The sequence below is a fragment of the Schistocerca serialis genome, chromosome 8 (genome assembly GCF_023864345.2).
Source record: "Schistocerca serialis cubense isolate TAMUIC-IGC-003099 chromosome 8, iqSchSeri2.2, whole genome shotgun sequence".
Classification (NCBI taxonomy): domain Eukaryota; kingdom Metazoa; phylum Arthropoda; class Insecta; order Orthoptera; family Acrididae; genus Schistocerca; species Schistocerca serialis.
Genome location: NC_064645.1, coordinates 289,498,443 through 289,513,733, shown reverse-complemented (window position 1 = coordinate 289,513,733; position 15,291 = coordinate 289,498,443). Strand labels below are relative to the sequence as shown.

At 38.8% G+C, this 15,291-nt stretch overlaps 1 protein-coding gene across 14 annotated transcripts in view; it reads right to left on the bottom strand.

Moving 5' to 3' along the window:
* Positions 1–15,291, bottom strand: part of LOC126416114 (microtubule-actin cross-linking factor 1) — a 1,003,027-nt gene that overhangs the window by 10,373 nt on the left and 977,363 nt on the right. For 10 of the 14 annotated variants that reach the window (XM_050083628.1, XM_050083630.1, XM_050083635.1 and 7 more), the window contains 4 exons: positions 12,157–12,319; positions 8,832–8,945; positions 6,071–6,287; positions 3,016–3,093 (listed from right to left, as the gene is read on the bottom strand). In XM_050083628.1, the coding sequence (XP_049939585.1) occupies positions 3,016–3,093; positions 6,071–6,287; positions 8,832–8,945; positions 12,157–12,319 (572 nt within the window). Of the gene's footprint in view, positions 1–3,015; positions 3,094–3,600; positions 3,658–6,070; positions 6,288–8,831; positions 8,946–12,156; positions 12,320–15,291 lie in introns of all 14 variants that reach the window. The other 4 variants (XM_050083638.1, XM_050083629.1, XM_050083634.1 and 1 more) reach the window with 2 other exon arrangements.

Below are 15,291 nucleotides of genomic sequence, written 5' to 3'. Positions count from 1 at the left end.
GCCAAGTATTTAAGTTAGAAACTATATACAGTGAAACCTCTTTATAACATTCCCCCATATAATGTTTTCCTCTATGTTACGTCCATTTCTTTGGTCCCGACTAAAAGCCCATATAAACAATGTTAAATTTTCCTCTTTACTGCGTTTCCTCTATATTACAATTTCCTCCATGTAACGCTCATATTTTTGGAACCCTGGTCAATTATTTAGCTCTTTATAACGTTTAAGTGACTGGATGTAGACGCATCATTTTCCATTCCATGGATTCACAGTTTGCACCGGCTCAGAAAGCTCATATGTCAGCGGCACGACCCGGTCATGTGGCGTGACACACATTCTGCTTGCGATCTTTTTTGCGCCATTTCAGTTGATGCTTTGTATTTGTAGCGTGTTGTGTGAGCTGAGAAGCAAACAGTTTGTTTGTCTAGTAAGAGTGTGTCTTCGATATATATTTTTTTTTTTTTTAAATAATCAGTGGACATGAGTGAAAAGTGGAGGAACATCTGTATGGAAGAGAAGGTTTCTGTTATTAGAAAAGGCCTTGAATTTGATGGACCAAAGAAAACCATGAAGCCAGCAGACCTCACAATTGAAGCTGAATATTTTACAGGTAATGAATTTAATTAAGTACTCGTGGAGGGAAGCGAGTGCTGAAACTATTAAAAACTGTTTCAGAAAAGCGGGCTTCTGTGAGAATGAGATGGCAGCTCCTGTGGAAGATGTTGCAAGTGATTTGCAAGAGTTTCAGGAATTAATAGGCAGTGATTCTGTCATCTTTGAGGACTTTGTGGCTGTGGATGACAATGTGGCAACCACAGGAGTACAAAGTATTGAGGAGCTGACTGCAGAGAGAAGCTTGGAGAATTGTTGTGGTAGTGAAAGTGACAGTGACAGGGAAGATGACCCTGTACCCTCATATACTAAGGCAGCTGAAGCCTTTGAAACATTCAGGCGATACATGATGGGCCCCAGACTTGAGGACAGAACAGTAGTTCAACTTGCTCATTTGGAGCAAGAAATGATTGCCATAGAGTCTAGGAGAAATAGAAAACAAACATGCTTGCTTGAATATTTTAAAAAATCTTAGGTATGTGATTTTCAGATTGCATGGGTTCCTAGAGTTTTATGCAAATTTAAGTTCCGTTTCATAATTTAATTATTAAAATAATTTTTGTAACTAATTCTTTTTTAAACTGTACCATTTACTGTGTTTTTATGTAATATGTTCAGTATATCATAAACAAAATTTGGCTCATATTCTATAAGAGGGTCAACTGAAGAATGGGATACCAACTGTCAGCTTTGGACGATGATGTCATATCTTAAGAATCTGTTATAAATTTTTACAGTACAAACTGATCCATTTACTTTCACCCATCCACCTACCGGGCCCCATGTTTTAATTACTAAAAACTAATCATTTGATACATTGATCATTTTCAATGAATATCATATTACAGTGTTGTGAAAATTTGAAATGTCATCTGGCACCATTTGTCAAAGCTGGTTAGTGGTATCCCAGTCTTCAGTAATGCCCTATAATTATTATTTGGAAGCCTTCCTCTTTATAGTGTTTTCCTCTATACAGTGTTCAGAATTTGTGGTCCCTTGAAAATCATTATATAGAGGTTTCACTGTATGTCTTGAGGTCTTGAGGCAGTGTAACTCACAGTGCGCAAATTACCCAGATTATGCTCTTTCACTATTTGAGAATGAGAGCACTTAACGAGTTTCAATAAATTTTAAACATATTTTCAAACCGTTTTGAAACTTTTCCTTGCCTACCTCCCCCCCCCCCCTCCCCCCTCCGCCTCTTTTCCACCGAAATAATGAAAGGAAAAACATTTTCGTTCTTCATATATTAAAAGTTCAGCATGAAGCACTTACTTCTTTACTATTAATTTCGCTATACCTACAAAATTATGTCATTGTGTGACACATCATTCAGGATATGTCATTGTGTGACACAACATTCAGGAGATATGACATCATACACACATGATGCTTCAAATTCACATACACCCATCCAGATTTAGGTTTTCCGCGAATTCCCTAAACTGCTTGAGGCAAATGTCGGGATGGAACATTTGAAAGTGTATGACTGATTTCTTTCCCAATCCCTCCCTAAAATGAACTCGTTTTCTGTTTCTAATGACCTAGATGTCAATGGAATGATAAACGAATCTTTCACTTTTAACAGTCATTTGTAAGGTGATAAGACATCTGAAGCTAATTTATACATGGGATTTCACTTCTGTAAAGAATGGGAGAAAGGGGATTGGGGGGGGGGGGGGGGGGTTAATGATAATATCTTAAATCAGTTGATTTAATTCACAGTTACGAAAGAACAACTTTGACATGAATTGGCTGCCAGTGATAGGTAAACTATTAACTGTTTAACCATATGTATCTCTATGACTTATCTGCCATGTCTGTGAACATAATATGCTGCCACCAGCCTTATACCTTTATTTCTGATGGCTCTCGCAGCAGACCACATTGAAAAAAAATAATTAAGAACCAACATAATGCATTAGATACAAAACAATGATGACATCACTGTTTCACGGGTATAGCATTTGATTCACATACCTCTGTAAAATTTAACCATGTTGGAAACATTTCATCTTACTGAAATACAATGGGTGGTTTTAAGTAATATAGATACTTCCCAAACAGCTTGATTTCATAATACTGGTACTGCCTGATGATGACTTGCACTCAAAACTAGTTGCAGGAAGATTAATAAAATGTGTTGTTGCTACTGTTGTTTAAAATGGTGTCTTTCTTTAAGTTTACAAGAGCTGCAGGACCCAATGCACAGAAATTACTCTTCGCAAGGAGTTTCTTCTGTGTTACACAATACAAAAGGGGCTGCAATGAAATTAAATATGCAGAAATAAAACGGATAGCAAACAAATGGAAGCAATAAAAGGCAGGAAAAAAATTCACAGCAATAAAAGGCAGGAAAAAGTCACATACACACATATATAGAAAGAAGTTATAAACTTTTACCCTGAAGAAGCATAGGAAGGAGGTGAAGTAACATCTGTTTCTGGTGAACCTACATAAACTGGAATCCTTGAGTGTTTGCTACAAAAACAAAATCAAATCTGTGATATTTGTAGGTGAGATTTCAAGTTTGCAAGAAACTTAATATTCTCTTAACAGTGATTGAGTTTGCAGATTTTGGGACAATATTCAAACTTTCTCAATAAATCTAATGTCAAATCAGAAAAGTTAGAGTTTTCAAAAATTGTTTTGATTAGACTCATTCAATGATTGCACTGAATTTTTTTGAATTTAGAAGCCCAGTTTCATTTACAGAAAACAGAAAGTCCTTCCACTTGAGTGTGCAAGTGCTCAATTATATGTATACTCAAGTGCCCATAAAATATAAGCAGTTGTCACATATGTTGTTTGTGTTGTTGGAAATCAACAATCACATTAAAACAAATTTTGTGATAACTGTGTTCACTTTATGACCATCAACAGTGTGGCACAACAAATACACGAGGACAGCCACAGAACCCAAATTCCAACACCACAGTCATAGCCCATCTAATTCCTCTGCACAATGTATCACCCAATTTTATTTACCTATTTCGTGTGCCAGTAGACGATGATACATGTGATGCTGTGTGAACTGTTTCTAACCTAAAAATTATTATTTGAATTACAATATTATCTGTACATTCAATGATCAAAAACAAGCAAACAAAAAACTTATTTTCTTAACTTCAATATAAGAATCTGATGTATGAACATAAAGACATCTGCTACAAAGCATAAATGTTCAACATTTAAGTTCCCTATTTCCATGGACCTAAGCGCACAACTCAACTTACAAACTGATGAATAACAAAGAGTTTTATACAGTCACTGTCTTATTCAAAATTGATGGCAGATTTTTGAAACTTTGTACATACTGCTTCATATATCCTAAGTGAGTACAAAAGAACATCATGGAGGGAAGATAATGGATAAAGTGGCAGTTCTCCCTTCCCATTCATATGCTCTTTTTTTTTGGGGGGGGGGGGGGGGGGGGGGGCAGCAGGAGGGATGTCTTCCAATTCCACCACATGCAATTGTTTACAATACTGGCTAATATAATCCTCCTCTCCGCTATCGTTACTTTCTCTTCTTTCTCTTCATTTTTTGAGATCTAGCAAAGTAATTCCTTGGAGCACTGACCATCCAATACTATCTCCTGCTATATATCCCAGCCACCTCTAATTCAATTTCATTAGTTATCAATTATGTTGCCTCTATCACTTGTTTGCTTCTCTGCCTCTTCCAGTAATGCCCAATATAACTCCCCTTTGCTTGCCAAGCTGAATGGTTTTCACACAGTAATTTCATGTTTCCTAACTGTACATCAAAACAGATCGTGAACTTTCCACTTCAGGCACATTGGATTCTTCACTTTGAAAACTCTGTTTTGTTTCACAAAAGCACTCCTGGACACTTTTACTCTTCTATTTATGTCTTTAGATGCCCATTCTTTCACTGTCTTCAACTGCCTTACATAAGCACACCAGACAAAAAATTATTCAACTCATGAGACATCACATTAATATATAGGGTTGTGAGTCGTGCTTGGGTTGCTCAGATGGTCAAATCCGCAAAAGGCAAAGGTCCTGAGTTCGAGTCTCAGACTGGCACACAGTTTTAATCTGCCAGGAAGTTTCACATTAGTATATCGTTATTATTGCCACAGAACAACGGATGTGTCTACAGCATACACATTGTGAAGATATAGAAGAAGGAGCAATACTCAGTCACCAAGAATGCTGAAGTAAACACTTACTTCATATTCGCCATAACCAGAATGAGTGAGCTCAAAGTCATAGTGAAAAAGCATCACATGAACAACGAAAGAGCAGCACCCTCCACACAATGTGAGTTAAACACCTCACTGGGTCATCAGTGCACAAGAAGTCTTGTCAGATGACACAACACACCTTCAGTCAGGTGGTGTCCAGTTTCTCTGACCCACTGAAGTCATGTAGCTTTTTATGCCTCTGTGAGCAATGGCCATTTGTTAGGAACTCGACCCACAATGTCAACTGCATGCAGTTCCCTTTGTAATCTTCACTCAGAAACTTGTTGAAACTGATCTGCATACCCTGACAACAGCAATTCCTGTCGAGTTTGAGACCAACTGTCCCTGACGCGGTATTTCACTTGTTGTGAGTTATTGTCAGTTAGGATATTCTAATGACCATATTCTTATGTCATATTACATGGCTGCTAGTGGTATACTATCCTCACAAACACACTGGATACTCTGGGTGAAACATCAACTACTGCACAACTTCATTCACTGAGTCATCATTGGCACAATAGCTCCTCTCTACCACTGTCACATCTGCATATTTACTCATATTACTGCACCGATTCCAATCAATTTACTGGCACCTATACACTACGTCACTGCTGAGACTTATGTCGGAGGTGGAGTGTCACACAACTGGCTGATAGCCAGTCATGTAGTGCTTCACCAGTTCCAAATTGACCAATGTGCTCTTTTAAGGCAATGATTAGTATTTTGTCTGATGAGCTTACATAAACTCATAGTAATTCTACAACTCTGCTGTTAATTTATTCTGTCTGTAATAATTACAGTTTAAGACATTTAACCCCACTTTAAAACTCTGTCTATTAAGTTCTTCTATTTGGCAATAGAGGCAAACGGTACAATGTTATCAGGAAAATTTAGATGACCAACTAGTCTTTCACCTCTGAATTTCTCATTTCCTGGTATGCTACGATCGTCATGATAATGAAAATTGGAAAATCTGTCCCAGAAACATGAGATACTATGCATGACAATTAAATGGATCTACTGTGTTGCTTTCCTTCAAAATCAAATACTCCAACACTTGTGGCCTTTATTCTAGTCCATATCCTTTACACACCATGATAACTAAGAAATGAAGGCATGTAATGGTGCCATTACTTCTCTTCAAATGTGGTATTCTGGTAACATTTAAGAATAAGAATCTTTGGTCATTCAAGGTACAACTAAATACTTTCAAAGTATCAGGTAAAATGTGTGTGTTTGTACCTCGAGGAAGAACCACTGGCAGGACTCAGAAGCCCCGTCGGCGTTCGTGGCCTGCTGCCCCCTGTCGGCGTTCGAGGCCGGCTGCCCCCAGGTGTGCCATTCACAGGAGCTGTGAGTTTACGCGAACTGCTACCAGAGGTTCCACCCCTGGCTGGTGGTGTTGCTGCAGCACCAACTGTTCGCCTCTGTACTGGAATACGGCTTGGTGTACCTTCGTCTGAAACACAAAATATGCGCAATAACAATACTGATAATGTTCTGATCCTTAGTACCCACAAACTGTTTAACTACCCACGAGAATAAAATTTAAGGCAGAAACATGGCAACCAATAAATAGTAACAACTTTACTCCATATGAGTACAGAACTATTGGGTGGTTATAATTAAAGTGCAGCTGCTCACAGAGATCTGGTGTGGGCTGTCATATGGCAGTGCAGCTTTGTAGTACACTAATACATAAATGTGGAACACATTTACACTGGAAAACAAATTAGCTACAATTGCGGCCACCAAACACAAATCTGGCACGTTACGTTGTTTTTATGGCAGTACGACATCAGCACTGTCATTTGAGAAGCCATAATGTGACTGAACAGTTGGCTGCTGAGAAGAGAGATTGTGTGCTATTAGTGAAACTGTTTCATATGAACTGCAGCAGTTAGAGTGCTGAACTGAGACGGTATTGATGACTGAACAATCTGAGGAGATGCTCAATGTCATTAAATTGGAAAACATGAGTGAGCTTTGTGTGGCACCTGGAAGACCAAGGTGCCCTTTCCCAATGGAAGTTACTGACAAAGTTTCTGTAGATGTAACTGACCATGAACTGCATGACCTTGGTAATGCTAATGCTCATTTTGTGCTATGAGGAATGTCCATCCCATGGTCAACAGTATGGAACAGTTTGCAGTCTATATATATTAGCACCCATGCAAGATCCGGACTTGGAACTAACTGAAACCTCATTATGCAGCACAACATTCAGAATTTGCTCTTTGATTTCTGGCACAGGTTGAAGTTGATGACATGTGGCCGGGCAAAATTCTGTGAAGTGATGAGGCACATTTTTCACTACCAGGTGCAGTGAATATGCATAATTTCCAAATTTGGGGCACTGTTAAACAGTGTGTTGTGTACTAAGAGCAATTGCACTCGCTGTATGTGATTGTGTAGTGTGGATTCACATGCATTGTTATTCTTGGTCCATTCACCTTTGCAGAGGATACGTCCAGAGGGACTGTCAAGTGTACCATGACGTCTGAACGTTATCAAGACCTTCTTACATAGCATGTGATTCCTGTTGCAGAAGAGGATAACTGTGTAGAAACCCATGTTTTCATGCAAGATGGGGCAACGCCTCACATCGCTCTCCTAATGAAAGATCTGCTTAACGCAAACTTCCACAAACATGTTATCTCCAATGGTTTTCCAAATGCATGACTTGCAAGATCACTTGATCTGAACCCATGTGACTTTTGGCTCTGGGTACATCTAAAAGAATGTGTTTACCTAGAACACTTTCCATCCCTACCTGATCTGAAGGCCAGTGTGCAGGAACACCTTGCTCAGATTGCCCCAGAACTGTTGCAAGCAACTGTTCATGACATCATTTTGCAGATGCAGTACTTGGCTGACATCTCTGATACTCATACTGAATAAACTGTGTAAGCAGAAGTTAATAATAAAATCAACATTATGCCTTGCTCACTTATTTGACCTTTTTAGCATATATTGGTTCTGCATCGACACATTAGAATATCTTCCACATGATAATTACAGCCCATACTGGACCTCTGTGAGTGGCTGTACTTTAATTAAAACCACCCAGTACAGGAGGGATGCAGAGGATGAACATGCTAACAAACAGATTGCTCATTATACAACAAACAAAATTTGTGATTGAAATGATGGATGCAGTATGTTGTCTTGGGTGGAGAGTTAGTCCCTGACAGAAGTAGAAGTAATTTCAGCCATGCCTCAGGCACGTGTTTTGGGACCTTTGTTGCTCGTATTGTACACAGACGACCTGATGAACAATACTAATAGTAATTTCTGACTTTTTGCAGAAGATGCAGTTACCTATAATGAAATACTACTTTAAAAATGCTGCACGTACACATCCAGTCATATCTTGAAAAGATTCTAAAGTGGTGCAAATACTGGAAACTTGTTTTAAATGTTCAGAAATATACAACTACACACTTGACAAAATGCAGAAAAATAATACGTTATGACTACAACGTGAATGAATTGCAACTGGAATTAATCAATCAACATTCTGTAGTGCTACGAAACGGAGTGATCGCATAGCCTGAACTGTAAGTAAGGCAGGTAGCAGACCTCAGTTCATTGGCAGGATACCTGACACATTTTTAAGTAATTGATTTGAGTAGGTGTCTCATCATTTTTATTATTAGGAGACTGGAATTCAAAGTGAGCAAATAACATAATACTCTATCAAGATTATTGCTCCACCCAAACAACAAGACCACCTTGAGTAATTCGATAAGCTCACACTTCACAAAATTCAGCAGTGAAGTTTAGAATTTAGCACACAACATTGGTATACATTCTAATGTTTCCAGTGGCGTTGCTTAAAATTATTACTAGTAGTTAGGTTATTTGATCTTTTTTATGCTCACAACTTCAAAATCTCTTTCTTTAAAGAAGTTGTCACTTACATATCTCAAGAGTCATTACTTTCAAGTGCCTACACCAAAGCAGACTTTCTTCAGAAAACTTTCAACAAGAAGTATTTTACCTGTGCTGTCAAGAGAGAGGGTGGATCCGTGCCTACTGGGAGGCTTACTGCCCTGGCGACTGCCTGGTCTCGAACCCGCTCTGCTTCCTGCCTTGCTGCCAGGCAGGCTTCCTCCTGGAACATAACATACTTCTTGTTGTTCTTTTCATCTGCTGACATAACTATTTTTGTCTGAAAGCTAACCACATACATACATTCAGAGCATAGGAATAGCACTTAAATACAAACAAAAGTAATAAAAAATTCCTAAACGAGTAAACAGTACAGTCATTTGGTTTAATGTAAAATTCAAGTACTAAAAACAAAATTTCATCGAAATGACAGTGAATCAGTAGAACATTGGTATTAATTGCTTATAACCGTGGAATACCAAAACAGTTCATGGCAGATACTTCACTCTCCTAATTATTTTTTTGTTGCCCACATTCCTTACATACTTCTAACTAGTCAACAGAAGGTACACATATTACACCACATGTACTGACAAAAAGACACGTAATAAAATCAAACTCGGACAACAAACTTGACCACCATCCTGGAAATATGAAAAGTCTGGCAAAAATAAATATATCAAATGTAACAGCCTAACTGCAAAATTGATAGAATTCTGCAGCACTATCCTTGATAATTCATTACAATGCTACAAAATTAATCACAGTATGCTAAACATAATTTTTATCCATCATCACAGAATGTCAATCACAAACATTTAGAAGTAATGGAGACAACTTGCTGAATAGCAGAAGTTTTGAGTTGTCACTAAGCGCACACAAATGCGAAAAATTCACTAGCTTTCAGAATAAAACCTTTGTTCAAAGCATGCACGCACACACATACACGTGCCTGCACACACATACACAGTGCTAGTGGCTCGGTTGGAGGGAGCAAGTTTGTTGGCTAGGAATGCGAGGAGGGAGGGGTGACAGGTGCAAAGTCTAGGCCTGTGATGCACAGGTAGTGGAGCTGGTGGGATGCGGAACACAATGCAGGTAATGCAGAGACATGGATTGGGAGTGGGCTACAGGACAGAGGAAGGGGAGACTGTTGGGTAGTGAAGGTGGGGGCAGCAGGTTAATGGAGATCGAGACGAGTTGGGTTACAGGATTGTCTGTGAACGCCCTCAAAAGACTGCCAGCATGCAGGACAAGGGAAGTCTCGTCATTGTAGATATGCCACTCACAAATGGCCAGGCTGTATGGCACTCACATGGCACCCTCCTATGCCAACACTTTCATGAGCCACCTAGAGGAAACCTTCCTTGCCTCCCAAAACCCCAAATCCACAGTCTTCCAACTCCAGTCCTGTCACAGGCTTATTCTATTTCAACAGAGGCTGGAGCACCACTGAAAGCAGCCATGTCAAATACCAACTCTGATGCAATCGGTGTACAGTTCTATTATGTTTGTGCTGAAAACACTACACTCAGTTTCAAAGGCTGCTTCACAAACCAGGCAACCTGGATGCTTTCCTCAACAATTAGCATTCCTGAACTATGCAGATGGGACTTACTCTTGCAACACATCCTTCATTCCTGTAACTCTCCAGGCCTCAATCACAGTTAACCCATTGTCCTCACTCACCTCACCCAACAGTTTCCTCTGTTCTGTCCATCCTCCCCCCCCCCCCCCCCCTTTCAATTCACATCACTTCATCGTGCGCCACACACCACCGACTCGAGCCTTGCATGTCACAGGCCTAGCCCATCCAATTGCCGGCCCTCCCTACCGTATTCCCTACCAGCAAACCTGCTACCTCCCTCTGAGCTGCTAGCTAACCATCTCCAACCCCCTTCCTGTCTCCTACCTCTTCTGTCCTCTACCCACCCAACATGACTCGAACCCCAACCCACCCTAGTCCATCTCCCAATATGCGATCCCAGCACTGTTTGTGTGACACAATGTAAGGATATTTTGTGTGTGTGTGTGTGTGTGTGTGTGTGTGTGTGTGTGTGTGTGTGCGCGCGCGGGTGGGTGCGAGCGCACGCATGTGCACCCTGTAGATCAACAAAGGATTCATTCTAAATGCTATCAAGCCAACTTCCTGTTTTGCACTGTCTGTCGATGACTCAATGCTTCTGCTATTCAGTGAGTGGTCTCCTTTGAGGTCTACCAGAACTTTTCAACTAAAAAGATTTATATATTCACCAAGGCCAACAACAAATTTTATGGCCTTACTTGGTTCACTTGCACTGTTATCAATAAATGCTTCATAAGCCCACATTTGACGAGTAGAAATGGAAAATGTTCCTAGTGCCATTTTTTCACAAAACTCATTTCAAATGCTATTGTGTTTTCAGTACTCTGCTGCAAGTACCTCTCTGGGGTTCCAAAGTTTAAAAGGTATGAGAAGTGGTTTTTGTTGACTACAATTCCCCTCATTAAAAACCTAATGCTGCATTTCTGTACATGCAATACCACAAATAAAATGTAAAGCCCCAGCATTAACGGGACTTGGAAGAACGAAGAAGAAGAAGAAGAAGAAGAAGAAGAAGAAGAAATTGTTCTTCCTGCTATTTTGTCATAAGCTGACATTTCTGAGAATGGCACTGTCTGTGAAATACAAGTTGATTCTTGCAAAGAAGAAAACAACAACCAGCCACTGTTATTAATGCTATTTATTTACAGTTACCATCACCAGTTGCAAACCAACAGGTTCATCTTCAGGTGGCTATTCACATTTATGTTATATTGTTGTCATTTACATTAGATGTTGGAGAAAATGGTCAACAACTAATGTAATATAAACTGGCTATTTGTGTAAATCTATAGTGTTAGTAACTGTGTCCTTGCAAGAAACAATTTATAAAAACTTTCTTACTGGCACTTAGATCCGTTAAGTTTCCTGGCATGGCACATGGTACGTTCTTAATAAAGTACTTATATTCTAACTTGTCTCATTCTTATTTGTGATGATGTGATATTGCAATATCTTCTCAATTGTTCAGATACAAATTAGTTATGTAGAAACAGAGATACATCATTATTTCATTTTCCTGACAAATGTTAGATGTGGCACTTAGGAATAATGATCAATAATTGAAGAGTAAAAATGGAAAACTTTCTCTAAGTATTGAGATTTTCCTCAACATTAAACAAAACTTTCAGGATCATAACAATATTTCATTATTATTTATTTAATGGTATATATTTATTACAAAAAACAAAAGTCAATAAAAACTAGGTACATATCAATAAACTTTTGAGATTACTGCTACTGTTTAAGGAAAAGCATTGCGAACATCAACTTTTTTCTTCAGTATTTCACCTTCCTACACTCTAGCACTTCAGGCGTACATAAATATTCTTCACAGGACTGTTTTTGATACCTGGAGTCAAGCTGGATCTAGGAGGAGCAGACCCCTTCCGCAAAGGCCTTGGCAGAGTGCTTTCATTGTCACTCAGTGAGTCAGGTGTCCGCGCACCACCAGAAAATGACGAGCGTCCTGATGGTCGACCCATAGGTACACTGCGGGCACTTCTCTCTCGCACCTAATTTTTGAGTATCAAAGAAATAACTGAGTTATGGACTAACCTTCATGCATGATAGTATAAACACATATACACATAATAAAATATATAAATAAATAAAATTGAGAGGCTCCCAAGATGTGCAATGGTGTTTTAGGACTAGATTAGTTATTTTTGATACTTTTAACTATCTTTTCACTGCCAGATTAATAGAGGTGGAAACAAAATTTTACAAGATCTAAGAAATTAAATGACTGACTGACTGGTTGACTCATCAGGCTGGCAATACAGGAATCTAGCCCACGACTCTTTTGGCACAAAATATAGTGTATTGCTACTGTGGAAACTTACTAACAGCGTGCTCTTTTTAATGGTATGCATGTCAACGTGAACTTCAGTAGTTCATCATTCCACCTTCCATCTTTGGGAATTGTATTAGCTGCCATTTGAAGTCAGGCCTAAAGCCTAATTTCATTTCTATGCTTGTTCTTTCAGTTATGTTAATGGTAATCATCAATTTTTCCAAACAAAAATAGCGATTTTTAAAAAAGGCTATAGAAACGATGTAACTGGAGTGAATGGTGACACAGTACGCTCTCATTATCAATGTGTGTTTATAGACTGCGTACATTACGACTGCCTGCAAGCCTCTCACAACTATGTTCTGTCCAAAGCTAACTCTTACAAAAAGGTATGGCAAACACTTCTACCATGCTTAATCTGACACAAAGCTGAAGTCTCTTTATTTGAGTTATATCACAATATAATCTTTTCCTCTATTTCTTCAACTGTTCTATATATTTCACTCATAAGACATGAAGTGGCTGAAGTCATACACATACAACCATTAACAAATGCTCACTCAAGTAACTGATTGTGATTTAACAGAAGTAAAACTTTGGATAATATTAAGGTGCATTTGGTCTAACCACATAAAAATCATTGAGCCCAAAAAATGAAATATCATATGAGTGTAAAATATGGGGGATTTTATAAATGCTTGTCCACATCAACACCACTGCACATCCTCAAAACAGTGTTTTTAATGTAAAAATATTTAACATGAAACAAAAAAGAAACAGTAATATAAACACAGGTTTTTCATGACATTAAAATACATGTTTGTTATTGTAACAGACACATGTACGGAGAGAATAATATGTTTGTCTAAGAAAACTACCATATAATTTGCTATTTAAAAAAATGCAGAAGGAATAGGGTGAGAGGTGGACGGTGAGGAATGACACCAACTGTAACACTTCCTTTTATTAAACTTGTCATTCATAGATAATCTTTTCCTGATTTAACCAATGCTACAACTTCACAATAAAAATTACAATGAGACAGAACAACTGCGCAGTATTATCCTTTAGGAGGCAAAATTCATATTAAAGCTGATGCAAACATTCAAGAATAGAGTGTAATAATCAAGCTTTTTAGAACTAAATAGTTTCCCTCTTCAGAAAGGACAAAGGAATGCCTAGTATAATAGGCACTTCTGAACTCCCTTGCAATTTGTTGCCACAGTTCTATCAGTATTTCTGGGAGGTAGAAGCAACATTTGCTCTCAAGAAGTAGGATTTATATTTATGTAGTCAGCTAGGACAGTGTACTATTTTCGACATCAAGAATTCCTGTAGACACTAATAGCAATTTTGCCTCCTGAAGGTAAGTATTGGCCACACGTTCATTCTCATTACAATTTTGCAAGTTTTCTTGACTGAATTGTTGAGGAGGTGGGGAATGGGGGTGAGAGCTGTGGCTCAGCAGACAGGGAATTTTATGTATGAACTCAAGCACATTTTACAATGCATCAGCCTGTAAATGTTTTACGCTAACCTGAAGAATGAATCTCTCATCAGCCAGTTCATAATAAATCTTACTGTCCTTTTCCAATCAAGGAACGCTTTGTACTATTTTACATAATTAAAGATCATTTCATCCTCTTAAAACACTGATGTGAACACCCAACTTGTCTGAAGAGATTTTCAAGTCATCTGGTGTGTTGAAAATTTGGTCCCCAATTGCCACAGGATTTAAACAAATACAACAAAGAGCATACAGGTGCAGTCATGATTTTATTACATTCAAATCTGACATTTGTTTCATTATTATATGTGCAACTTTCTGCTTATTCTTGGTATTCATCTTACTTTTTCAATTCTTGTTTCTCTTATTTGAAGTTACTGTACTTCTTATACATCTTAGATTCTTCTGCCAGTATTCCAGACACATACTGCACTGTTAATTTTTCACTTAAATGTTGTGAGGGCCTGAAGATGCAAAACATCTGCCATCTCTTAATATTTTTCAGTGTCTGTCATCAGTGCTACACACTGAGTTGACTAAGTCATGGGATACCTCCTAGTACTGTGTCAGACCTTCTTTTGCCAATCGTAGTGAAACAACTCGGACTCAACAAGTTGTTGGAAGTCCCCTGCAGCAATATCGAGCCATGCTGCCTCTTATGGCCATACCTAATTCCAAAAGTGTTGCTGGTGCAGGATTTTGTGTGCAAACTGACCTGCTGATTGTGTCTCTTATATGTTCGATGGGATTCATGTTGGGTGATATAGGTGCCCAAATCATTCGCTCGAATTTCCCAGGATATTCTTACAACCAGTCATAAACAACTGTGGCCTGGTCACATTGTGCCTCATCATCCGTTAAAATTCCGTCTTTTTTGGGAACATGAAGTTCATGAATGCCTGCAAATGGTCAATGATTGTTACAATTGGACCAGCGGACCCAGTCCATTCCATATAAACACAGCCTACGCCATTAAGGAGCCACCATCAGCTTGCTCTGTGTCTTGTAGACAACTTGGGTCCATGGCTTATGGGGTTTACACCATGCCTGAACCCTACCATCAGCTCTTACCAACTCAAATTGGGACCTATCTGACCAGGCCACAGCTTTACAGTCATCTAGGATCCAACTGATATGGTCACGAGCCCAGGAGAATCACTGCAGGCGATGTCGTGCTGTTAGCA